The 25,856-nt window shown below is 45.3% G+C and overlaps 1 protein-coding gene across 2 annotated transcripts in view; it reads left to right on the top strand.

The window, feature by feature from the left end:
* PTPRN (protein tyrosine phosphatase receptor type N) overlaps positions 1-25,856 on the top strand; it is a 114,384-nt gene that overhangs the window by 12,499 nt on the left and 76,029 nt on the right. For both annotated transcript variants that reach the window (XM_073647342.1, XM_073647340.1), the window contains exons 2-6: positions 2,528-2,578; positions 8,697-8,810; positions 9,343-9,448; positions 9,700-9,940; positions 15,987-16,323. In XM_073647342.1, the coding sequence (XP_073503443.1) occupies positions 2,528-2,578; positions 8,697-8,810; positions 9,343-9,448; positions 9,700-9,940; positions 15,987-16,323 (849 nt within the window). The remainder of the gene's footprint in view (positions 1-2,527; positions 2,579-8,696; positions 8,811-9,342; positions 9,449-9,699; positions 9,941-15,986; positions 16,324-25,856) is intronic.

Here is a 25,856-nt window from a genome sequence, read left to right as displayed (position 1 = left end):
ACCTAAGATTATGTTTGTCATTTTCCTCTGCTTATCACCCTGAAACCAACGGTCAGACAGAAAGGATGAATCAGTCGTTGGAACAAATTTTAAGGTGTTTTGTTGAGGCTCAGCAGGAGGACTGGTCTTCATTCTTACCTCTTGTTGAGTTTGCCTTTAACTGCCGGGTCAATCAGTTCACTGGGACCTCGCCTTTTTTCTGGGTGATTCCAGGGCTATTTAGCACTCTGACAGTGGTCACACCATTTCCAATAGTAGCTTTGCTCAAGTGGTGATTGTTTGCTCTGTGCTCTGAGTTGTATTCTGATTTCCATTGCCGACCGATTTACCTTTTGACCATCCGTTGTACTTACCCCTCTGTCTTGATCCTGATTTTCTGACCTCAGACTATTACCTGACTACGCTTTTGTCTTTTCCCTTTGTCTATTACGAACCCTCTTGGTACTGACCCTGGACCTCTTGACTGTCCTCATTGTAAGCCTGTGAGTAGTGACTAGCGTCGCATTGAGTCTATGAGTCCTCCGTCCTTCTCCCACGCAGAATGATTTTGAGATCTCTCTATGTATAGTACAAACTCATGACGAAAATACTATAAATCACTTTAGTGGATAAGTTACGCAGGACTCACAGGCTTTCTCTATGGCTTGGTAGGGGGAGCAGGACTCGCAGGCTTTCTCTATGACTGGGTGGGGGGAGCATGACTCACAGGCTTTCTCTATGACTGGGTAGGGGGAGTAGGACTCGCAGGCTTTCTCTATGACTGGGTGGGGGGAGCAGGACTCGCAGGCTTCCTCTATGAATGGGTTGAGGGAGCAGGACTCACAGGCTTTCTCTATGACTGGGTGGTGGGAGCAGGACTCACAGGCTTTCTCTATGAATGGGTGGAGGGAGCAGGACTCACAGGCTTTCTCTATGACTGGGTGGTGGGAGCAGGACTCACAGGCTTTCTCTATGACTTGGTGGGGGGAGCAGGACTCACAGGCTTTCTCTGTGACTGGGTGGGGGGGAGCAGGACTCACAGGCTTTCTCTATGACTGGGTGGGGGGAGCAGGACTCACAGGCTTTCTCTATGACTGGGTGGGGGGAGCAGGACTCACAGGCTTTCTCTATAACTGGGTACGGGGAGCAGGACTCACATGCTTTCTGTATGACTGGGTGAGGGAGCAGGACTCACAGGCTTTCTCTATGACTTGGTGGGAGGTGCAGGACTCACAGGCTTTCTCTATGACTTGGTGGTGGGAGCAGGACTCACAGGCTTTCTCTATAACTGGGTGGGGGGAGCAGGACTCACTGGCTTCCTCTATGACTGGGTAGGGGGAGCAGGACTCACAGGCTTTCTCTATGACTGGGTGGTGGGAGCAGGACTCACAGGCTTTCTCTATGACTTGGTGGGGGGAGCAGGACTCACAGGCTTTCTCTGTGACTGGGTGGGGGGAGCAGGACTCACAGGCTTTCTCTATGACTGGGTGGGGGGAGCAGGACTCACAGGCTTTCTCTATGACTGGGTGGGGGGAGCAGGACTCACAGGCTTTCTCTATAACTGGGTAGGGGGAGCAGGACTCACATGCTTTCTGTATGACTGGGTGGGGGAGCAGGACTCACAGGCTTTCTCTATGACTTGGTGGGAGGTGCAGGACTCACAGGCTTTCTTTATGACTTGGTGGTGGGAGCAGGACTCACAGGCTTTCTCTATAACTGGGTGGGGGGAGCAGGACTCACTGGCTTCCTCTATGACTGGGTGGGGGGAGCAGGACTCACAGGCTTTCTTTACAGCTTGGTAGGGGGAGCAGGACTCACAGGCTTTCTCTATAACTGGGTGGGGGGAGCAGGACTCACAGGCTTCCTCTATGACTTGGTGGGAGGAGCAGGACTCACAGGCTTTCTCTATGGCTTGGTAGGGGAAGCAAGACTCACAGACTTCCTCTATGACTGGGTGGGGGGAGCAGGACTCACAGGCTTTCTCTATGACTGAGTGAGGGGAGCAGGACTCAATGGCTTTCTCTATGACTGGGTGGGGGAGCAGGACTCAGAGGCTTTCTCTATGATTGGGTGGGAGGAACAGGACTCACAGGCTTTCTCTATGACTGAGTGAGGGGAGCAGGACTCAATGGCTTTCTCTATGACTGGGTGGGGGAGCAGGACTCAGAGGCTTTCTCTATGATTGGGTGGGAGGAACAGGACTCACAGGCTTTCTCTATGACTGAGTGAGGGGAGCAGGACTCACAGGCTTCCTCTATGACTGGGTGGGGGGAGCAGGACTCACAGGCTTTCTCTATGACTGAGTGAGAGGAGCAGGACTCACAGGCTTCCTCTATGACTGAGTGGGGGGGGAGCAGGACTCACAGCTTTCTCTATGATTGGGTGGGAGGAACAGGACTCACAGGCTTTCTCTATGAGTGGGTGGGGGGAGCAGGACTCACAGGCTTTCTCTATGATGAAGCTACAGATTCAAAACAAGTTCAACGATAATATCTTCCAATTGTGCGGATTTTACCGCTCACAGTTTCTTCTATCTCCTTTTCTCCAGGCTGTCTCTTTGATCTGCGGCTTTGTTCCAAGGAGGAGGTTTGTGTACAAGGTAAGTGTCCAGGACGCAAATCTATGCAAAATGAGCTAAAGTACAACTCCACCTGAAAATTGAAAGCGTATGGCCTAGAACATTGTGCTATACAATATTTACAAGTTTTTCTACAGGTTTCACCCCAGGCAGAAAGTTATCAAACAATCTCGCCGTACTGCCGTAAAGTGCCCATATTGTACTGGCCAGATAGCAGAACCATTGGATTGCCACTATGAAATGACCAAATAATACCGCAATGCAGTGCTCACATCCTATTGCCATATAGCATCCTAATAAAAGTGCCTAACTAAAACCAACCCTCATAGAGGAGAAAGGGACTTACTTGTTGATTTACATAGAGGACATATTATTTTACATTTTCTGGTGTCCCCATGCTTTGTATCATGGAGTGAGAAAAGGAAAGTTCTCTGATATCTGTTGGATATTGGACACAGGCAAATGATGTCACAAACTAATTTGTCACTATACCAGAGTCTTGTGTTCATTAAAGATGTAGAAATCTTAATTAGACCAAGCAGAGCAATGTACATTAATAATGTGAAAACCGCGTATTAATATCTTACGTCTCTGCTGTGATATGAACAATTGAAGTTACCGGCCCAAAGCCCGAGGCTGCACTAAAGATTCTGGTGACAACAAGATTCTGATTTGTTGTCATGGAAACACCAACATATAACATAACTGCCACTGTTCATGTCAGGTGGAGTGCAGATATTGATGTATCTGGTGATTTGAATTCTTACAAGGTCGCCATGACGATGCTTAACAGAAAATAGAATGTTGCCATTAGAATCTCTCAGTAGTGCAGCCTCGGGGACGGGACGTGTAACTTTAAATGATGATATCTCAGCATAGGAGTAAGATATTACAAAAAGGTTTTCACATTATTAACCCCTTCCCTCTATATGACTTACTATTACATCCTGTAACGGTTATGTCTCGCGATCAGGAGCTGAGTCCGCTCCACGCACGACTAACGCTGGCTGTGTTATAAATCTGGTATCTGCCCATAACTGTTAAACCTTTAAACACCGCTGTCAATTTTTGACCGATAGCCGCTATGTTTGCCATCTTGGTATTCATGTTAAGCCAAGCCACGGACTGGACTTCATAGGACACCATCATTTTCCCTATCCACTGCGATGGTATTGGCAAACAACCACAGGTTCAAGTCCCTTATGGGGATTAAAAAAAATACAGGTGAATCTCACTAAATTAGAATAACATCAAAAAGTTAATTTATTTCAGTTCTTCAATACAAAAAGTGAAACTCCTATATTATATAGAGTCATTACACACAGAGGGATCTATTATATAGAGTCATTACACACAGAGGGATCTATTATATAGAGTCATTACACACAGAGGGATCTATTATATAGAGTCATTACACACAGAGGGATCTATTATATAGAGTCATTACACCCAGAGGGATCTATTATATAGAGTCATTACACACAGATGAATCTATTATATAGAGTCATTACACACAGAGGGATCTATTATATAGAGTCATTACACACAGAGGGATCTATTATATAGAGTCATTACACACAGAGGGATCTATTATATAAAGTCATTACACGCAGAGGGATCTATTATATAGAGTCATTACACACAGAGGGATCTATTATATAGAGTCATTACACACAGAGGGATCTATTATATAGAGTCATTACGCACAGAGGGATCTATTATATAGAGTCATTACACACAGAGGGATCTATTATATAGAGTCATTACACACAGAGGGATCTATTATATGGAGTCATTACACACACAGGGATCTATTATATGGAGTCATTACACACAGAGAGATCTATTATATAGAGTCATTACACACAGAGGGATCTATTATATAGAGTCATTACACACAGAGGGATCTATTATATAGAGTCATTACACACAGAGGGATCTATTATATAGAGTCATTACACACAGAGGGATCTATTATATAGAGTCATTACACACAGAGGGATCTATTATATAGAGTCATTACACACAGAGTGATCTATTATATAGAGTCATTACACACAGATGAATCTATTATATAGAGTCATTACACACAGAGGGATCTATTATATAGAGTCATTACACACAGAGGGATCTATTATATAAAGTCATTACACACAGAGGGATCTATTATATAGAGTCATTACACACAGAGGGATCTATTATATAGAGTCATTACACACAGAGGGATCTATTATATAGAGTCATTACACACAGAGGGATCTATTATATAGAGTCATTACACACAGAGGGATCTATTATATGGAGTCATTACACACGGAGGGATCTATTATATGGAGTCATTACACACAGAGCGATCTATTATATGGAGTCATTACACACAGAGGGATCTATTATATAGAGTCATTACACACAGAGGGATCTATTATATAGAGTCATTACACACAGGGATCTATTATATAGAGTCATTACACACAGAGTGATCTATAATATAGAGTCATTACACACAGAGGGATCTATTATATAGAGTCATTACACACAGAGGGATCTATTATATAGAGTCACTACACACAGAGCGATCTATTATATAGAGTCATTACACACAGAGGGATCTATTATATGGAGTCATTACACGCAGAGGGATCTATTATGTGGAGTCATTACACGCAGAGGGATCTATTATATAGAGTCATTACACACAGAGGGATCTATTATATAGCGTCATTACACACAGAGGGATCTATTATATAGAGTCATTACACACAGAGGGATCTATTATTTAGAGTCATTACACACAGAGGGATCTATTATATAGAGTCATTACACACAGAGGGATCTATTATATAGAGTCATTACGCACAGAGGGATCTATTATATAGAGTCATTACACACAGAGGGATCTATTATATAGAGTCATTACACACAGAGGGATCTATTATATGGAGTCATTACACACACACAGGGATCTATTATATGGAGTCATTACACACAGAGGGATCTATTATATAGAGTCATTACACACAGAGGGATCTATTATATAAAGTCATTACACACAGAGGGATCTATTATATAGAGTCATTACACACAGAGGGATCTATTATATAGAGTCATTACGCACAGAGGGATCTATTATATAGAGTCATTACACACAGAGGGATCTATTATATAGAGTCATTACGCACAGAGGGATCTATTATATGGAGTCATTACACACACAGGGATCTATTATTTAGAGTCATTACACACAGAGGGATCTATTATATAGAGTCATTACACACAGAGGGATCTATTATATAGAGTCATTACACACAGAGGGATCTATTATATAGAGTCATTACACACAGAGGGATCTATTATATAGTCATTACACACAGAGGGATCTATTATATAGAGTCATTACACACAGAGGGATCTATTATATAGAGTCATTACACACAGAGTGATCTATTATATAGAGTCATTACACACAGATGAATCTATTATATAGAGTCATTACACACAGAGGGATCTATTATATAGAGTCATTACACACAGAGGGATCTATTATATAAAGTCATTAAACACAGAGGGATCTATTATATAGAGTCATTACACACAGAGGGATCTATTATATAGTCATTACACACAGAGGGATCTATTATATAGAGTCATTACACACAGAGGGATCTATTATATAGAGTCATTACACACAGAGGGATCTATTATATAGAGTCATTACACACAGAGGGATCTATTATATAGAGTCATTACACACAGGGATCTATTATATAGAGTCATTACACACAGAGTGATCTATAATATAGAGTCATTACACACAGAGGGATCTATTATATAGAGTCATTACACACAGAGGGATCTATTATATAGAGTCATTACACACAGAGCGATCTATTATATAGAGTCATTACACACAGAGGGATCTATTATATGGAGTCATTACACGCAGAGGGATCTATTATATGGAGTCATTACACGCAGAGGGATCTATTATATAGAGTCATTACACACAGAGGGATCTATTATATAGCGTCATTACACACAGAGGGATCTATTATATAGAGTCATTACACACAGAGGGATCTATTATATTGAGTCATTACACACAGAGGGATCTATTATATAGAGTCATTACACACAGAGGGATCTATTATATAGAGTCATTACACACAGAGGGATCTATTATATAGAGTTATTACACACAGAGGGATCTATTATATAGAGTTATTACACACAGAGGGATCTATTATATAGAGTCATTACACACAGAGTGATCTATTATATAGAGTCATTACACACAGAGGGATCTATTGTATAGAGTCATTACACACAGAGGGATCTATTATATAGAGTCATTACACACAGAGGGATCTATTATATAGAGTCATTACACACAGAGGGATCTATTATATAGAGTCATTACACACAGAGCGATCTATTATATAGAGTCATTACACACAGAGGGATCTATTGTATAGAGTCATTACACACAGAGGGATCTATTATATAGAGTCATTACACACAGAGGGATCTATTATATGGAGTCATTACACACAGAGTGATCTATTTCACGTGTTTATTTCTGTTAATGTTGATGATTATGGCTTACAGCCAATGAAAACACAAAAGTCATTATCTCAGTAAATTAGAATACTTTATAACAACAGCTTGAAAAATGTTTTTAAAATCTGAAATGTTATCCTACTGAAATGTCTGTTCAGTAAATGCCTCAATACTTGGTCGGGCTCCTTGTGCATCAATTACTGCATCAATGCGGCAATGTGGCATGGAGGCGATCAGCCTGTGGCCCTGCTGAGGTGTTATGGAAAAATAAAAAGTTAGTTTTACTTTAACAAATTATTGAATTTCTTTTTGCTATTAAAATACTAAAAACATAAAAGTTTGGTATCGCCGTAATTGTACTGACCTGGAGAATCCTGTCGCCAGCTCGAGGGGGAGATAAAAACGAGAGCGTAAAAAGAAAAAATTGGCCGCAACGGGAAGAGGTTAAATGTTCATATCTCAGCATAGGAAAAGGAGGTCACAAAGAGGTTTTCATGTTATTAATGTACAGAAAGTTGGCCCTTTTTACTTTTATTTTGATAAGTTAGTGAAGATCATAAAAAAGGAGATATAATGATATAAAAACATTTATATACCCCTAATATATACATAGACGGATGGATGGATGGACAGATACCTTATGTAGCCATTATGTACATAAATTGATACATATATATTCTGTATTATTATTATTTATTATTATAGCGCCATTTATTCCATGGCGCTTTACATGTGAAAAAGGGGTATAATACAAGAACAATTACAATAATCTTGAACACAATGTGACGGCGACTGGTACAGGCGGAGCGAGGACCCTGCCCGCGAGGGCTCACAATCTACAAGGGATGGGTGAGGATACAGTAGGTGAGGGCAGGCTGGTCGTGCAGCGGTATGGTGGAGCGAGGGTTACTGCAGGTTGTAGGCTTGTCGGAAGAGGTGGGTCTTCAGGTTCCTTTTGAAGGTTTCCACGGTAGGCGAGAGTCTGATACGTTGGGGTAGAGAGTTCCAGAGTAGGGCAGAAGCACGGGAGAAATCTTGTATACGATTGTGGGAGGAGGAGATAAGAGGGGAGTTGAGCAGGAGATCTTGTGAGGATCGGAGGTTGCGTGCAGGTATGTACCGGGAGACTAGGTCACAGATGTATGGAGGAGACAGGTTGTGAATGGCTTTGTATGTCATGGTTAGGGTTTTGAACTGGAGTCTCTGAGCAATGGGGAGCCAGTGAAGAGATTGACAGAGAGGAGAGGCCGGGGAATAGCGGGGGGACAGGTGGATTAGTCGAGCAGCAGAGTTTAGGATAGATTGGAGGGGTGCGAGAGTGTTGGAAGGGAGGCCACAGAGCAGGAGGTTGCAGTAGTCAAGGCGGGAGATGATGAGGGCGTGCACTAGTGTTTTTGCAGATTCATGGTTGAGGAATGTGCGGATCCGGGAGATATTTTTGAGTTGGATTCGGCGGGAAGTGGAAAGGGCTTGGATATGTGGTTTGAAGGAGAGTTCAGAGTATATACCGTTTATGATTTGTAGCCATTTTCCTTATATATCAAATTCTTTGCATGTCTAATATTCTACTTCTTTATTTCAGATGGTTTGTTCGGTCAGTGCCGTGATCGGTCCGAAAGGGACGTGGGCCAGTTCCAGGTGACGCCGGGGGCGCTGCAGCAGCTGCAGGCGATGCTTCGTCGACTCACAGCGAAAGGTCGGTGATAATAAAAATACTTAATAAAAGTGAGTGAAATGACTGCGCTTACATTGGACATGACAGGGCTCCCGTCCCCACCAGTCACTCCTAACGCTGTGTGACTGACGCCGGAGTCATGGCTGCCTCAGTTATTTGCCTTCTTACCACTCGATTTCTTCTTGTGTATCATTTCTTGGCTTTATAAATCCCTCCTGTCACAAAAGAAGGCAGTAGCATTGTACCCTTCACTTGGGAGCTGGGGGACAGGTATAGACTTCGCTTTGGAGCCCAGGAGCTTTAAATTATGCATCTGATAAGCTCAGGGCATGCTGGGAGTTGTAGTTCTTTAACAGCCACTGATTGCCAACCACTGCCCCTATTTATACTCATTATCACAGATGTCTTGCAAATCCATATGCAGAATATGCATTAACTATACCAGTCATATAGGGAGACGTGTCCATTAGGGCGGGTGACCCTACTCTTCTATCATGGAGTAATCTAGGTAATGGATGTGCATTCTGCTGCCTCTTTGTGCCTGTGGCTGCAGGGTTGTCCTGGAAGGATGATGTAACGCAGCGTGTCATGGCTCATGAGATGGGACGTATCCCTCAGCACAAGTCCTTGGAGCCACTTGACCTCCTGGATGAGGACAGGTAAGCCCGGGCCAGGCAGCTGCTGCTAAAGCTAGTGCAATAATGTTATGCATGGAAGCTCTAGTAATATCTATTATGGGCCGATATTATTTATACAAACAATACTTGCATGCATTGGGGTCCGTTATTACCCTCTTACACAAGGAGTACGAGCCTTTGGTGCTCTCTTGGCTGACAATTGCCCACAGCCATATTTTGGATCCATGCTGGCTACCTGTTATTGAATGTATGTATAATCCCTTCTACGTCAGGTCTTCTTTGCCTCTTTCACCTGGGCGGTCCTCCATTCAGCGCCTTACGGGGGCCGGTCCAATTCCACTGCAGAGATGGAGTCAAGCTGACACCCTGCACTACTTCAGACCCCGGGTCTCTTCATCCGATTCTTCTTCTCTGCCACAAAGGCTTCCTGGGAACTTCAAGCAGAACGTGTCTCCTCTGTGGGATCGATACTTGACTTACTTCCTGCTGACTCTGCCGTCAGCCGATTCTCAGGTGAGCACTGGCCATGGAAGCAAGGGCCCTGGTATTGTACGCAGTGGTTATGTGGTGGGATGAGGGCAGCAAAGCAGGAGAGGGGTGACATGGATTCAGTATTCTGCTCGGATTCGTTTCCTAATATGTCTTTATAGTGATAAAAAGGGCTCCATTTTCTGACACAGAGCTGTAACTCCTCTGCTTCAATATAGTGCAGATTTCATATTATAACAATCTGCTGTCACCACTAGGGGGAGCTCGTGAGCTTATTGCAAAATGATTATATTGCAATACTAATACACTATGCAGTGAGCTCCATCTAGTGGTGGCTGCAGGTAGAAGTCTATCATTTAAAGGGGATCTGTCAGCAGTTTTGAACCGGCAAGTATTACACCAATGTGCATCATGGCAACACTTAACTTGGCCTAATACAGGATTGTATTGAACAGGTAACATCCTATATTTACTCTGTTACTGTGTACTTATCCTGAGTTACATCCTGTATTATACCCCAGAGCTGCACTCACTATTCTGCTATTCTGTCTATTTGTACATACATTACTTTACTGATCCTGAGTTACATCCTGTATTACACTCCAGAGCTGCACTCACTATTCTGCTGGTGCAGTCACTGTGTACATACATTACATTACTGATCCTGTACTGATCCTGAGTTACCTCCTGTATTATACTCCAGAGCTGCACTCACTATTCTGCTGGTGCAGTCACTGTGTACATACATTACATTACTGATCCTGTACTGATCCTGAGTTACATCCTGTATTATACTCCAGAGCTGCACTCACTATTCTGCTAGTGCAGTCACTGTGTACATACATTACATTACTGATCCTGAGTTACATCCTGTATTATACTCCAGAGCTGCACTCAGTATTCTGCTGGTGCAGTCACTGTGTACATACATTACATTACTGATCCTGAGTTACATCCTGTATTATACTCCAGAGCTGCACTCACTATTCTGCTGATGCAGTCACTGTGTACATACATTACATTACTGATCCTGTACTGATCCTGAGTTACATCCTGTATTATCATCCAGAGCTGCACTCACTATTCTGCTGGTGCAGTCACTGTGTACATACATTACATTACTGATCCTGAGTTACATCCTGTATTATACTCCAGAGCTGCACTCACTATTCTGTTGGTGCAGTCACTGTGTACATACATTACATTACTAATCCTGAGTTACATCCTGTATTATACTCCAGAGCTGCACTCACTATTCTGCTGGTGCAGTCACTGTGTACATACATTACATTACTGATCCTGAGTTACATCCTGTATTATACTCCAGAGCTGCACTCAGTATTCTGCTGGTGCAGTCACTGTGTACATACATTACATTACTGATCCTGAGTTACATCCTGTATTATACTCCAGAGCTGCACTCACTATTCTGCTGGTGCAGTCACTGTGTACATACATTACATTACTGATCCTGTACTGATCCTGAGTTACATCCTGTATTATCATCCAGAGCTGCACTCACTATTCTGCTGGTGCAGTCACTGTGTACATACATTACATTACTGATCCTGAGTTACATCCTGTATTATACTCCAGAGCTGCACTCACTATTCTGCTGGTGCAGTCACTGTGTACATACATTACATTACTAATCCTGAGTTACATCCTGTATTATACTCCAGAGCTGCACTCACTATTCTGCTGGTGCAGTCACTGTGTACATACATTACATTACTGATCCTGAGTTACATCCTGTATTATACTCCAGAGCTGCACTCACTATTCTGCTGGTGCAGTCACTGTGTACATACATTACATTACTGATCCTGAGTTACATCCTGTATTATACTCCAGAGCTGCACTCATTATTCTGCTGGTGCAGTCACTGTGTACATACATTACATTACTGATCCTGAGTTACATCCTGTATTATACTCCAGAGCTGCACTCACTATTCTGCTGGTGCAGTCACTGTGTACATACATTACGTTACTGATCCTGAGTTACATCCTGTATTATACTCCAGAGCTGCACTCACTATTCTGCTGGTGCAGTCACTGTGTACATACATTACATTACTGATCCTGAGTTGCATCCTGTATTATACTCCAGAGCTGCACTCACTATTCTGCTGGTGCAGTCACTGTGTACATACATTACATTACTGATCCTGAGTTACATCCTGTATTATACTCCAGAGCTGCACTCACTATTCTGCTGGTGCAGTCACTGTGTACATACATTACATTACTGATCCTGAGTTACATCCTGTATTATACTCCAGAGCTGCACTCACTATTCTGCTGGTGCAGTCACTGTGTACATACATTACATTACTGATCCTGAGTTGCATCCTGCATTATACTCCTGAGCTGCACTCACTATTCTGTTAGATTATATGGGGGGACCTTTAAAGTCTTGAAGTCATCTAATCATCAAGTCTTCTCATTTCCGAGCGCTCCAGCTGTGGAGTAACATAACACCTTTCTATATGCTGCTCCCCATTTCCCGTCTAGTTCTGATTTTCTGTATCTTTCTTCCATCACTCAAATTAAAATCCAACCAAGCGCAGTTGGTAAATGCACAGTAAATGGCGGAGTGTCTGCAGATTACAGAACATATTGTTGTGAAGTGACTCCGGGGAGATCTGAGGCTTCCAATGTGCAGACAGAAGTCAGATAATCTCCGGATGAGTCATGGCCACTGCATCACTTTCTGCGGAGACGCGCCATCATGGAAAAACACAATGGGGAACATTTACGATCCATGTCACATACGCCGTCTACTTCATACTGAAATATTTCATAAGGAAAACGAGTACATGTGTCTATAATCACAGCAGGCTGGATCCTTCTAAAGGTCTCGCAGGCTCTCGTTAGCATAAGAGCCTTATAAAAAGAATGCGTAGCTGCGTTTATAGCGATTCTCTCGTATTCAAGCCCATTATTTGCTTCTAATTAATTCCGTTATGTATTTTTATAGGAATTACAAATCCATTATTTCAATACAAAGCTCTAATCCCAGTGCAAAGCTATAGAGATAAACGTCGAAATTGTCAGTGTAATCACCACTAGGGGGAGCTCAGGAGCTTACTGTATAGACCGTGAGCTCCCTCTAGTGGTGACTGTACAGGACTAGAATATGATCATTTAAGTCTTTGGCTATCCTATGGGATATTTTAGTAACATTTTAGAGAATATTGTAAAGCTATGATGAGTCATTTCATTTCATGTCATTTCAGGTGACTGCTCAGAATAAGCTATCCTGTGTGTACATGGGGAATAACACTATTTCTGACCATTACAGTGGGGGAAAAAAGTATTTAGTCCGCCACTAATTGTGCAAGTTCTCCCACTTAAAAAGATGAGAGAGGCCTGTGATTGACATCATAGGTCGACCTCAACTATGAGAGACAAAATGAGAAAACAAATCCTGAAAATCACATTGTCTGATTTGGAAAGAAATATTTTTCAAATTTTGGTGGAAAATAAGTATTTGGTCAATTACAAACAAGCAAGATTTCTGGCTCTCACAGACCTGTAGCTTCTTCTTTAGGAGGCTGCTCTGCCCTCCACTCATTACCTGTAGTACTGGCTCCTCTGTCCTCCACTCATTACCTGTAGTACTGGCTCCTCTGTCCTCCACTCATTACCTGTAATACTGGCTCCTCTGTCCTCCACTCATTACCTGTAATACTGGCTCCTCTGTCCTCCACTCATTACCTGTAGTACTGGCTCCTCTGTCCTTCACTCATTACCTGTAGTACTGGCTCCTCTTTCCTCCACTCATTACCTGTAGTACTGGCTCCTCTGTCCTCCACTCATTACCTGTAGTACTGGCTCCTCTGTCCTCCACTCATTACCTGTAATACTGGCTCCTCTGTCCTCCACTCATTACCTGTAGTACTGGCTCCTCTGTCCTTCACTCATTACCTGTAGTACTGGCTCCTCTTTCCTCCACTCATTACCTGTAGTACTGGCTCCTCTGTCCTCCACTCATTACCTGTAGTACTGGCTCCTCTGTCCTCCACTCATTACCTGTAGTACTGGCTCCTCTGTCCTCCACTCATTACCTGTAGTACTGGCTCCTCTGTCCTCCACTCATTACCTGTAGTACTGGCGCCTCTCTCCTCCACTCATTACCTGTAGTACTGGCACCTGTTTGAACTTGTTATCAGTATAAAACACACCTGTCCGCAACCTCAAACAGTCACACTCCAAACTCCACTATGGTGAAGACCAAAGAGCTGTCGAGGGACAGCAGAAACAACATTGTAGCCCTGCACCCGGCTGGGAAGACTGAATCTGCAATAGGCAAGCAGCTTGGTGTGAAGAAATCAACTGTGGGAGCAATAATTAGAAAATGGAAGACATACAAGGCCACTGATAATCTCCCTCCATCCGGGGCTCAGCACAAGATCTCACCCCGTGGGATCAAAATGATCTCAAGAACAGTGAGCAAAAATACCAGAAGCACACGGGGGGACCTAGTGAATGATCTGCAGAGAGCTGGGACCAACGTTACACAGGCTACCATCAGTAACACACTACGCCGCCAGGGACTCAGATCCTGCAGTGCCAGACGTGTCCTCCTGCTTAAGCCATTACATGTCCGGGCCCATCTGAAGTTTGCTAGAGAGCATTTGGATGATCCAGAAGAGTATTGGGAGAATGTCATATGGTCAGATGAAACCAAAGTAGAACTGTTTGGTAGAAACACAACTTGGCGTGTTTGGAGGAGAAAGAATGCTGAACACCATACCTACTGTGAAGCATGGAGGTGGCAACATCATGCTTTGGGGCTATTTCTCTGCCAAGGGACCAGTACGACTGATCCATGTACATGAAAGAATGAATGGGGCCATGTATCGTGAGATTTTGAGTGCAAACCTCCTTCCATCAGCAAGGGCATTGAAGATGAAAAGTGGCTGGGTCTTTCAGCATGACAATGATCCCAAGCACACCGCCAGGACAACGAAGGAGTGGCTTCGTAAGAAGCATTTCAAGGTCCTGGAGTGGCCTAGCCAGTCTCCAGATCTAAACCCTATAGAAAACCTTTGGAGGGAGTTGAAAGTCCGTGTTGCCCAGCGACAGCCCAAAACATCACTGCTCTAGAGGAGATCGGCATGGAGGAATGGGCCAACATACCAGCAACAGTGTGTGCCAACCTTGTGAAGACTTACAGAAAACGTTTCACCTCTGTCATTGCCAACAAAGGATATATAACAAAGTATTGAGAAGAACTTTTGTAATTGACCAAATACTTATTTTCCACCAAAATTTGAAAAAAATTTCTTTCCAAATCAGACAATGTGATTTTCGGGATTTGTTTTCTCATTTTGTCTCTCATAGTTTAGGTCGACCTATGATGTCAATCACAGGCCTCTCTCATCTTTTTAAGTGGGAGAACTTGCACAATTGGTGGCTGACTAAATACTTTTTTTCCCCACTGTATATGACTTGTATCCTGCATTTTTTTTAGCAGTTTTCCCCTCTGCAGGCTCTGTTGCTAATTTTCATTTGTCTCTGAGCTGGTGGGTGGAGACCAGCTGCCATGATGTTTACATACACAGCACACACAAACATGAGGGATACCTGTTCTCCTGTCTCTATGTATCCCATGTTCAGGAAAGTTGCATCAAAAATCCGCAGGTAAATGCACGGATTTCTGTTGCAGAATTCCCGCAATTTTGGATTTTCCAACCTCTGTTTTCAGTAGTGCAAACACCCTCTGATCCATTTCTGCCGCGACAAATCCATAGCAAAATCCTCTTGGGTTAATTTGCTTTGGATTGTGCTACTCATTTACCACGGATTACACCCCCATGGGTGGGAATCTGGCAAAATTGCTGCAGAATTGGGGCTGCGGATTTCTGCAGCGTGGATGAGATTTCATAAACTTTCCCCTGCACTGCAATCCTCTGTGGATTTTACTTCTGCAAATCCGCAGGTAAAATCCTCATTACATCGTCCACATGTGAATCCCGTAAAGGTGTCCTCATTGGTTGACGCAGAATCAAAATATCATATCCCCAAAAGTCTCACGTGAATCTCTTTATGCCTCTGCTCAGCCGAGCTACCAGGACCTGACTCGTGTGAGGAACCCATCGCAGCACGTCTTCACCGCTACCCACACCCGGCCAGATGGAACCCGGAGGCTTATCTATGGGAGATACGAAGGAGGACGGGACCCCCCGGCTCTGCCCCTACAGGTGCCCAGCGATATCCACCATTCTTGGTCAGAATTAAGGAGGAAGCTTCCCCGTGAGAGTCTGGACACCGGCCTCGCAGATGACGTTGCAGAAAGTTCTGAGCGGATAGAGAGGATGAGCCAGATGAACCGCGTGCCGGACGGGGACCAGATCCGTCAGTCGGAAAGTCGAGAGGAAGGAGGACGGATGTTCAGAGGTCTGTGGCTGATTGGGGGATTACAAAGTGTCAGCTAAGTACTGTGCAATGTATCTGTTTCTGGCAAAGCTGGGGGGGCAGTTATTATACCCACCATTATGTCCTTTCTGATGAAGCAGGCGGGGTGGAGATGATATTTCACCCCGTAACTGAGCAGAGAATGTTCTGGAGGCGAAGAGGGCAGAGCTGTAATCAAATAGCAGAGCTGTTATGATGTAGCAGAGCTGTAATGCTATAGCACAGCTGTTATGATGTAGCAGAGCCATAATGATGTATCAGAGCTGTAATGATAAAGCAAAACTGTAGCGATAAAGCAGATCTGTAATGATGTAGCAGAGCTGTAACGATAAAGCTGAGCTGTAATAACATAGCAGAGCTGTAAGGATGTAGCAGAGCTGTAAGGCTGTAGCAGAGCTGTAATGATAAAGCAGAACTGTAAGGATGTAGCATAGCAGTAACGATAAAGCAGAGCTGTAATAACATAGCAGAGCTGTATGGATGTAGCAGAGCTGTAATAACATAGCAGAGCTGTATGGATCTAGCAGAGCTGTAATAACATAGCAGAGCTGTAAGGATGTAGCAGAGCTGTAATAACATAGCAGAGCTGTAAGGATGTAGCAGAGCTGTAATAACATAGCAGAGCTGTAAGGATGTAGCAGAGCTGTAATAACATAGCAGAGCTGTAAGGATGTAGCAGAGCTGTAATAACATAGTAGAGCTGTAAGGATGTAGCCGAGCTGTAATAACATAGCAGAGCTGTAAGGATGTAGCAGAGCTGTAATAACATAGCAGAGCTGTAAGGATGTAGCAGAGCTGTAATAACATAGCAGAGCTGTAAGGATGTAGCAGAGCTGTAATAACATAGCAGAGCTGTAAGGATGTAGCAGATCTGTAATAACATAGCAGAGCTGTAAGGATGTAGCAGAGCTGTAATGATAAAGCATTACATGATGGACACCGGTAACATCTGACGGCCGTTGACTTGTAATATGTTCTGCCTGAGCCCCCGCAGATGCTAGCGGAGCCCTAAATTGTGAAGAAAGTCAACACCTCATATTATCTGTTTGCAATAAGGTTTATAATCAGAAAGTTCGGTGTACATTGCCCATATCTGCCTATGAGAATCGGTGCACCTACCAGTGGGGCGCAACCCAGCATGCACAGAGGCAGACGGAGTCTCTATGGGTCCTTATTCCGGGTCTGTATGTGTCTGTACAGCGTCTTCATTATTGTGTTTTCTCTTCTAATGCGTCATGGAATCTGCCACCATTAACCCTTTGTGCTCCTCAATGCAAAAGCTGATGCATCAGACATACAGAATGTGCTCAAAATGGTGCATGAGCCCCAGGTCCACTGTATCCTACTGAAGCAAACCTCTGAAGCCTCGGGCGCCATTATATTTTTGCATTATGTATCAGTAAGGTATTGATTTCCGTGGATTTGTGCACACAGGACTTATCCACAGCAGAGTTTCCAGGGCAAAATCTTCTCCAAAATGTAGATTTCATTGGAAAAATGTCGCTGATTTGCTGCACATTTAATCTCCGAATGGAAAATCTGCTGTGTATATAAATATACCCTATGGGGGTAAATCTGACCCCATACGGAGCTCGCAACCTCAAGCATGCCGCCAGCACAGAAACCTCATGCACATAGATTACGGATCTCCACCATACAGATCCGTAAAGTGATGGCGTCTAGTGTTGAGCCACCCCCGTAGTGTTCGAGTTCGGTTCGGTTCGTCGAACACCCGTGTGTTCGCCGAACTGTTCGTCGAACTGTTCGTCGAACACCTTCGAACACCGTTAAAACCAATGGCAGGCAAACAAAAACACATAGAAACACATAGAAAACACCTTCAAAGGTGTCCAAAAGCTGACAAACTGCTCAGAAGACACAACTAACACATGGAAAAGTGACAAGTACATATAGTCATGCGAAAAGAAAAGAGGTGGAGGAGTAAAAGGAGGGGGAGACACAAATATAGGCATGTCATGCCCTTCTAAAATCCAAAAAGTGAGAAGCCGACACGTTCAGTCCGCTCCTGCCCGTGCCACCTCCGTGTCGCCGGGTTTGTGCCAGAGCCGCGGTGAACCCTGACGGCCAGCCCCCCTCTCCCAATACTGGTACCTGTCCGCTGGTGGGTCGAGCGAGCCCCCCTGTGGTGGAGGCAGCTCTAAGCTTTTTAATTTAAATTGTCTCTCTAATTTGAATGAATACACTTTAAATCCATTTACAAGGATCTATTGGAGGGCAAGTCTCATGCCAGCAGCCGCGTAATTCCAGCTCCAGTAGCGTCCACTAAAGCTGCTGCAGTTAAAAAGCTTTTATAAGGATCGAGCTCGGCTGTCCACCGCAAGGCATCCTACTGCCAGTCCCAGCCCCTATACCTTGGGGTGCCTCCTGATGCTCTTCACTGAGTATCCCGTGGTCCCGAAGCATTTCCTTTGAAAAAATTAAGTGTCCAAACTACAGGTGGTGTAGCTTGCTTAACAGCCGGGATAATCCGCTGACTAGCAGACACTGCTACTAGGCACAAAGTATTTCCTGGGCTAGATGCAGTTAAAAATTTGTAATTAGATACTCTCGTTGGATGCTGAGAAAGCATTCCATAGAGTCTCCTGGCACGCCATATATGATTCTCTTAAAAAGCTTGGGGTAGGGGTCTAGGGGACCCTTTTATAGCCAAAATCACGGCCCTGTATCACAATACGTCACCTAGGCTGAAGATAAATGGAACTGTAGCACCCTGAGGGCTCGGTTGCTACAGAGGTATTGCACCTCACCCAGAGGTGTGATATCTCACTCTCAGGTAAGGATGGAGTGTGGATCAGGACCCGACACCTGCATGCATTACACGACATTGCCGTGGGGCAGGGCGACCAATATGCCTCTGAGATGGGCACGACAGTCCCTGTCCCTGGCTGGAGTGGGGGGAGGGAACACTGAGGAAGGGGAACCCTGTAGTGCAGGAGCAGGGAGGAAGCAGTTCCTGGGTGCATTGAGAAGGGAGTATAAAAGGTGGGCACCATCTTAGTTCAGTGCAGAGAAGTCTGAGCAGAAGTGGCAGGGAGCAGGGGCTCTCCATGAGCTCTGCTCCGGAGGCGGGCCTAGTAACAGAGGCCCAGGCCTGGAAGAGGGAGAAGGAAGGAAGAGGAGCGGAGAAGGCTCCAGGAACGATGAATGAAGGGATCCCAGGGGTGCGGACGGGCGAGTCGCCACCGCACGCCCGAATCCACCTGCGTGGAGGGGTCAGGCCAAAGGGGGAGACCGGTCCCCGAAACTAGTGGAGGCAGGAAACGACCCTCAGCTAGAAACCGGAGGCTCTGACATTTTATGTGGCGCAGCCCCTCGCTACACCCGCTAGGAAGGCACCACATAGGGTCAGGGAAACTGGCGCCAAGTTTACCAAGAGGAGGCCCGAGGCAGCCGGACAGAAGGGTTGGTAAGAAAGGCCAGACAAAGGACACACAAAGGGGGTCATGTGAAGCGCTCCAAAGTTATCTGGGAGTTGTCTGAGCCCCTCACCTGGTGAGCACAGTACGACGTGGGCAGCTGTTACCTGCAGACGTGGTCTGGATAATAAGAACTGTGAGTAAAGGCCCTGTACTGCATCACTGACTCCGTGTCGTTACTGCTGCTGCCCTGCACCATCACCCCCATCCTCCGCATACACTGCCCTGAGGCTATACTCCTCCCGTGGGAAGTTATGCTACGCTCTGCTGCACCCACAACACCAGCCTCAGCGATCTGCCCTGCAGCGGCGGTTCACTCTGACCGCAATCCACGGGTGGCGTAGTCGGACATTTAAACATCAAAACCACATAAATAGTTCCGCCACTGGTTTGACCGCCCTGAGCCACGGAACAGGGTCGCCGCCACGAAGACTACAACCACCAGCATCCACCAAAAAGGGTCCGGCTCCGGGTGTCCCAAGGCCCAGGGGGTGCGTCAGAACATTTTCATCACCTTTCACAATCACCAATGGGACAAGGCAGGGATGTCCTCTGTCCCCTCTCTTATACATCCTAGTGACGGAGCACCTGCTCTCATCAATTCGCCATAACCCCAATATTAGGTGGATTGAGGTGGGAGGCACTGAGTACAAGTGCTCTCTATTTGCTGATGATGTCCTAGTATATATCACTCAATCACATATATCCATCCCTGCTGTTATGGCTGAAATAGATCACTTTGTTACATGGTCAAATTTTAAAATCAATGCAGCGAAGTCTGAGGCCCTCGATGTCTCCCTCCCCAAATCCATATAGGATTCCATCCAGTCCAACTTTCCCTTTGCCTGGCCCTCACAGGGTATCAAATACTTAGGAATTCCTATTCATAGAGACCTCTCCCATCTATGTTATCTTAATTTTGGGCCCTTTATTGAACAACTCCATACAGACCACGGTTGGCAAGTTAGAACTGTAAGATTCACTACGTGAACCACTGGTGTTTTGTGGAAAAGCACATGTACACTGTGTTCCAAATTATTATGCAAAAAGTGTTTAGGAGTGATAAGGGAAGAATTTGTTTGTTTGTCAGTTAAACTCATTGATGGTGATGTGTGTCAGGGCTCTTTATATCACTGTAAGCAATTGCAGACACCTGTGCTAATTAGTTTGGCAGGTGTGTCCAATGAAAGGCAAGACTACTTAAGAAGGCTGTCTCACATTATTAAGCAGCCTACATTTTCTGCCAAAATGGGAAAGAAAAAGGATGTGTCGGCTGCTGAGAAGCAACAAATTGTGGAGTGTTTAGGTCAAGGCATGACTACAATCAACATTGTGCGATGATCAGGATGAAGTGTCTTGGCAATCAAGAAGTATGTAGCTGATTCACAGTACACACGTGTGCGTGCTGATAAGGGCAAATTGAGGACTCTTTCCTACAGGCAATTACGTCAGGTTAAAAGAGCAGCGGCAAAAAAGCCTTGTCATAGCAGCAGACAAGTTTTTGAAGCTGCTGGTGCCTCCAACGTCCCCCGAACAACAAGATGCAGGGTCCTTCAGAGGTTTGCAGCTGTGCATACGCCATCCTGTCGACCTCCTCTATCCACTTCACACAAGCAGAAACGGCTCCAGTGGGCTAAACATTACATGAAGACTGATTTCAAAACTGTTTTGTTCACGGATGAGTGCCGTGCAGCGCTCGATGGTCCAGATGGATGGAGTGGAGGATGGCTGGTTGATGGACACCCCACGCAAACACGGCTACAGCGCCAACAAGGAGGAGGTGGAGTAATGTTTTGGGCTGGAATCATGGGGAGAGAGATTGTCGGCCCCTTTAGGATCCCTGAAGGCGCTAAAGATGAACTCCATAATGTATGTGGATTTTCTCAAACAGCACTTCCTGCCATGGTTCAAGAAGAAGAACCGTGTATTTCACAGCAAGATCATTTTTTTGCATGATAATGCACCATCTCATGCTGCACATAAAACATCTGCATCTCTGGCTGATATGGGCATAAAAGGGGACAAACTTATGGTGTGACCCCCATGCTCCCCTGACCTCTACCCCATTCAGAACCTCTGGAGCATCATCAAAAGGAGTGTCTATGATGGCGGGAGGCAGTTCACATCTAAGCAACACCTCTGGGAGGGTATTCTGTCCTCATGCAAAACAATTGAAGCAGAAACCATCCAAAACCTGACAAATTCAATGGACGAGAGAGTTCAGAAGCTCCTTTCGAACAAGGGGTCCTATGTGAAAATGTAACATCACCTAGAATAAAGTTTTGAGTTGAAAACTGTTTGATTTCAGTTTCTAATAACCTGCTAATGCTTATAATTTCAAAAATGACCATTTTTTGGTCTTTATTAAAATGAAAAGGTTGATCGAAAAGTTTGGGGGATCTAAGAGTGTGGCAACCCAGTAGTCATGATTACTTCGAATTCTGACAATATGAGGGTCATGTTGCAGGTAGTGCAGCAAGAAGGCACTTATGTGTCTTGCGCATCTCGGAGCCCCAAAATTATTTTCCGGGCTAGATGCAGCTAAAAATTATTATTAATTTTAAATCTGGTGGAGCTTAGTATAGATGGCCTAATAGGATCAGTGCTGCACACTGCTACAAAGCCCAAATTATTTTCCAGTCAAGATACAGATAAACATGATTAGTAATTTTAAATCTGGTGGAGCTTATTATAGATGGCCTAATAGAATCAGTGCTGCACACTGCTACAAAGCCCAAATTATTTTCCAGCCAAGATACAGATAAACATGATTAGTAATTTGAAAGCTTAAAACGGTTGGTAGGGTGATTTTAACCAATCATCAAGCTTTTACTCTCCCCAGGATGACACAGGGGTAGAAAAGTCGTTTCGGATCCATGATTTGTTCATCTTTATGAACGTGAGTCTGTCTACATTATCAGTGGAGAGCCGCATGCGCTTATCTGTCAGCACACCACCAGCAGCGCTGAACACACGTTCAGACAGAACGCTGGCTGCGGGGCATGACAAGATCTCCAAGGCGTAAGTGGCTAGCTCCGGCCATTTATCCAGATTGGAAGCCCAAAAACAGCAAGGGTCCAGTGACACAGTCATGGCTTCAATGTTTACTTGGAGATACTCCTGTACCATCGTCTCTAGGCGTTGACTATGTGTCAGACTTCTTGTCTCCTGTGGCCTTGCAAAGGATGGGCTAAAAAAGTGGTGAAATGATTCCGCAAAATTGATGTTACCAGCAGATACTGTGGTTCTGTTACGGTTTGAGTGCTGAACACTTGACGGTCCCACGGTTGGCAAGTTGGAACTGTGAGATTCACTACGTGCACCACTGGTGTTTTGTGGAAAAGCACATGTAAGATTCTGCAACAGTCTCTGCTGATACTCCTGCATGCGTGCATCCCTTTCTATGGCAGGAATAATTTCGGCAAATTTACTTTTGTACCGGGGATCTAACAGTGTGGCAACCCAGTAGTCAGGATTATTTCTAATTCTCACAATTCGAGGGTCATGTTGCAGGTAGTGCAGCAAGAAGGCACTCATGTGTGTTGCGCATCCAGGAGCACCAAGTCCCTGTTGTGTTGGTGGCGAGGTAACAATCATGCTTCCTTCCTCTGTCCTCTCCCCCCAACCTCGCACAACAGAAATGTGATCAAGGTCTCCCTCATCTGATGAGTCTTCCATCAGTTCGTCCTCCACTTCTTCCTGGGCTCCTGCACCTTCCTCACTAGTTTGGCTGCTACCATGCGCCCTGGTAAAACCATCTCCCCCACCCTCACATGCCTGCCGCCTTGGTGCTGCCGACCGTCTGGACCTTGCAGATGTTAGCCCTTCCGCATACAACTCCTCCTCCTCTACTTCCTCCACCTCCTCTTGTGCCACCACCTGACTCCGAATTCTGTTTAACATGTGCTCCAGCATGTAAATCACCGGAATAGTCATGCTGATAATGGCATCGTCAGCACTAAACATCTTCGTCGCCATTTCAAAACTGTGCAGAAGGGTGCATAGGTCCCTGATCTGAGACCACTCCTCCAGCGTGATTTGCCCCACCTCTGGATCTCGTTGGCCCAGGCTATACGTCAGAACGTATTGCACCAGGGCTTGTCGGTGCTTCCACAGTCGCTGCAACATGTGCAGAGTTGAATTCCACCGGGTAGGCACATCGCATTTTAGCCGGTGAAGTGGCAGGCCCAACGACTTCTGTAGAGATGTAAGTCGCTGAACTGCGGGATGCGAACGGCGGAAGTGAGCACACAGCGACCGTGCCCTCTGCAGAAGGCCATCTAGTCTGGGATAGTGGGCTAAAAATTGCTGGACAACCAGGTTCAACACGTGAGCCATACAAGGCACGTGTGTGACATTGCCCCGGCGAAGGGCCGCACCCAGGTTTGCAGCATTGTCTCACACGGCCTTCCCTGGTTTCAGGTCCAGTGGAGACAACCATTCATGAAATTGGTTCTCCAGAGCTGACCACAACTCCTCAGCTGTGTGACTCACATTTCCCAGACATTTCAAAGTAAAAACCGCCTGATGACGTTGAGCCCTACTGCCAGCATAGTAAGGAGGTGTGCAGGATCCCTTCTGCGCAGTTAGAAAGCTTGTGGCATGACCAGACAGGCTTTGGGTGCAGGTGGAAGACCGAGAGGAGGTTGAGGAGGCAGAAGCAGTGGAGGAACTTTGACATAAAGAGGATTGACGCACAACTCGTGGGGACGGCAAGACTTGGACAGCAGCCCCTTGTCCTGCTGTCACCATAGTTACCCAGTGCCCAGTCAGCGACATGTAACGCCCCTGTCCATGCCTACTCGTCCAAGTGTCTGTGGTGAAATGCACCCTGTCACACACAGAGTTTCTCAAAGAAGCGGTGATGTTGTGTGCGACATGCTGGTGGAGCGCAGGCACACCTTTCTTTGAGAAGTAGTGCCGACTGGGCATCTGGTACTGGGGCACTGCGACGGACATAAGGTCTCGAAAATCCTCTTTGTCCACCAGGCGGAAAGGCAGCATTTCTGTAGCCAAGAGCTTGCAGATGGTGAAATTCAACCTCTTAGCTTTCTCATGGCTAGGAGGAAATGGTCTTTTACTTGTCCACATCTGAGGGACCGAGGGCTGGCTATTGTGCTTAGACGGGGTTGATAAGGGTGTCCCCGCAAACTGCCGGTCTGTGAGGAAGATGCAGGCGGACATGTTAGGTTGCCTTGATCCAAAGGTGGTGCTATCGATGTCGGACAGCGCTCAACACTAGCTGGTGTTACCACCTCCAAAGAAAATGATGACCTGCCAATCACGCTGGCTGTTGCGGGTAAAGAGGTGGCAGGTCTGCGCCCCAAAACAGGTGTGACTGCTGTCCCCCCAGTCACAGAGGATGAAGAGGCCGCGGATCCACAAGATATGGCAGACGGTGGTTGGCCCGGCCGGCTAGGCCGCATTGTAGCACACTGAGCTTCCCACTGCAACTTATGCTTCATGTCCATGTGCCGGTTCATGCATGAAGTACTCAAACTATGTATTTTTTGGCCTCTACTTAGCTTTTGCTGACAAATGTTACAGATAACACGAGTTGGGTCATCTTTATCGATCTGAAAAAATGCCCAGGCTATGCAAGGCTTAGCACCCATGCGACCTGAAGAGCCACCACGACTTGTGGTGAGAGGCAGAGTTGTGTTTGAGGATGCAGTTGTTGACGTGCTTCCAGTACTACGTCTCTGTCCAGGAAGGCGCAACCTGACCTCGTCGTCACTAGCATCTTCCTCCACCTCCTCTGCTGACCTCATCTCTTGGCTGACTGTGGGTTGACAGTAAGTGGGATCTCCAACCTCATCATCATCACCCTGTGCATTATCACACCCGTCGTCCTCAGAGCCAACCTGTTCCTGCCCTGACAAAAAACTAAAGTTGTCGCTCCAATCAGGTATTTGAGTCTCATCATTGTCTTCCTCATTGTCTCCACCAACAGGAGTTACAGTTTGGGAATGAGGGTCTACATTATGGTCAGAACCTTCTGCGTCTGGTCCTGGATCCGACTCATAAAGATTCTGGGCATCAGTGCAGATCATTTCCTCGTCTGGATTCACAGAAGCG

Source organism: Phyllobates terribilis, unplaced genomic scaffold, assembly GCF_046119375.1.
Source record: "Phyllobates terribilis strain yellow unplaced genomic scaffold, ASM4611937v1 Scaffold_9__5_contigs__length_417890890, whole genome shotgun sequence".
In the NCBI taxonomy this organism is placed as follows: Eukaryota; Metazoa; Chordata; class Amphibia; order Anura; family Dendrobatidae; genus Phyllobates; species Phyllobates terribilis.
This window is presented reverse-complemented; position numbering and strand designations above follow the sequence as displayed.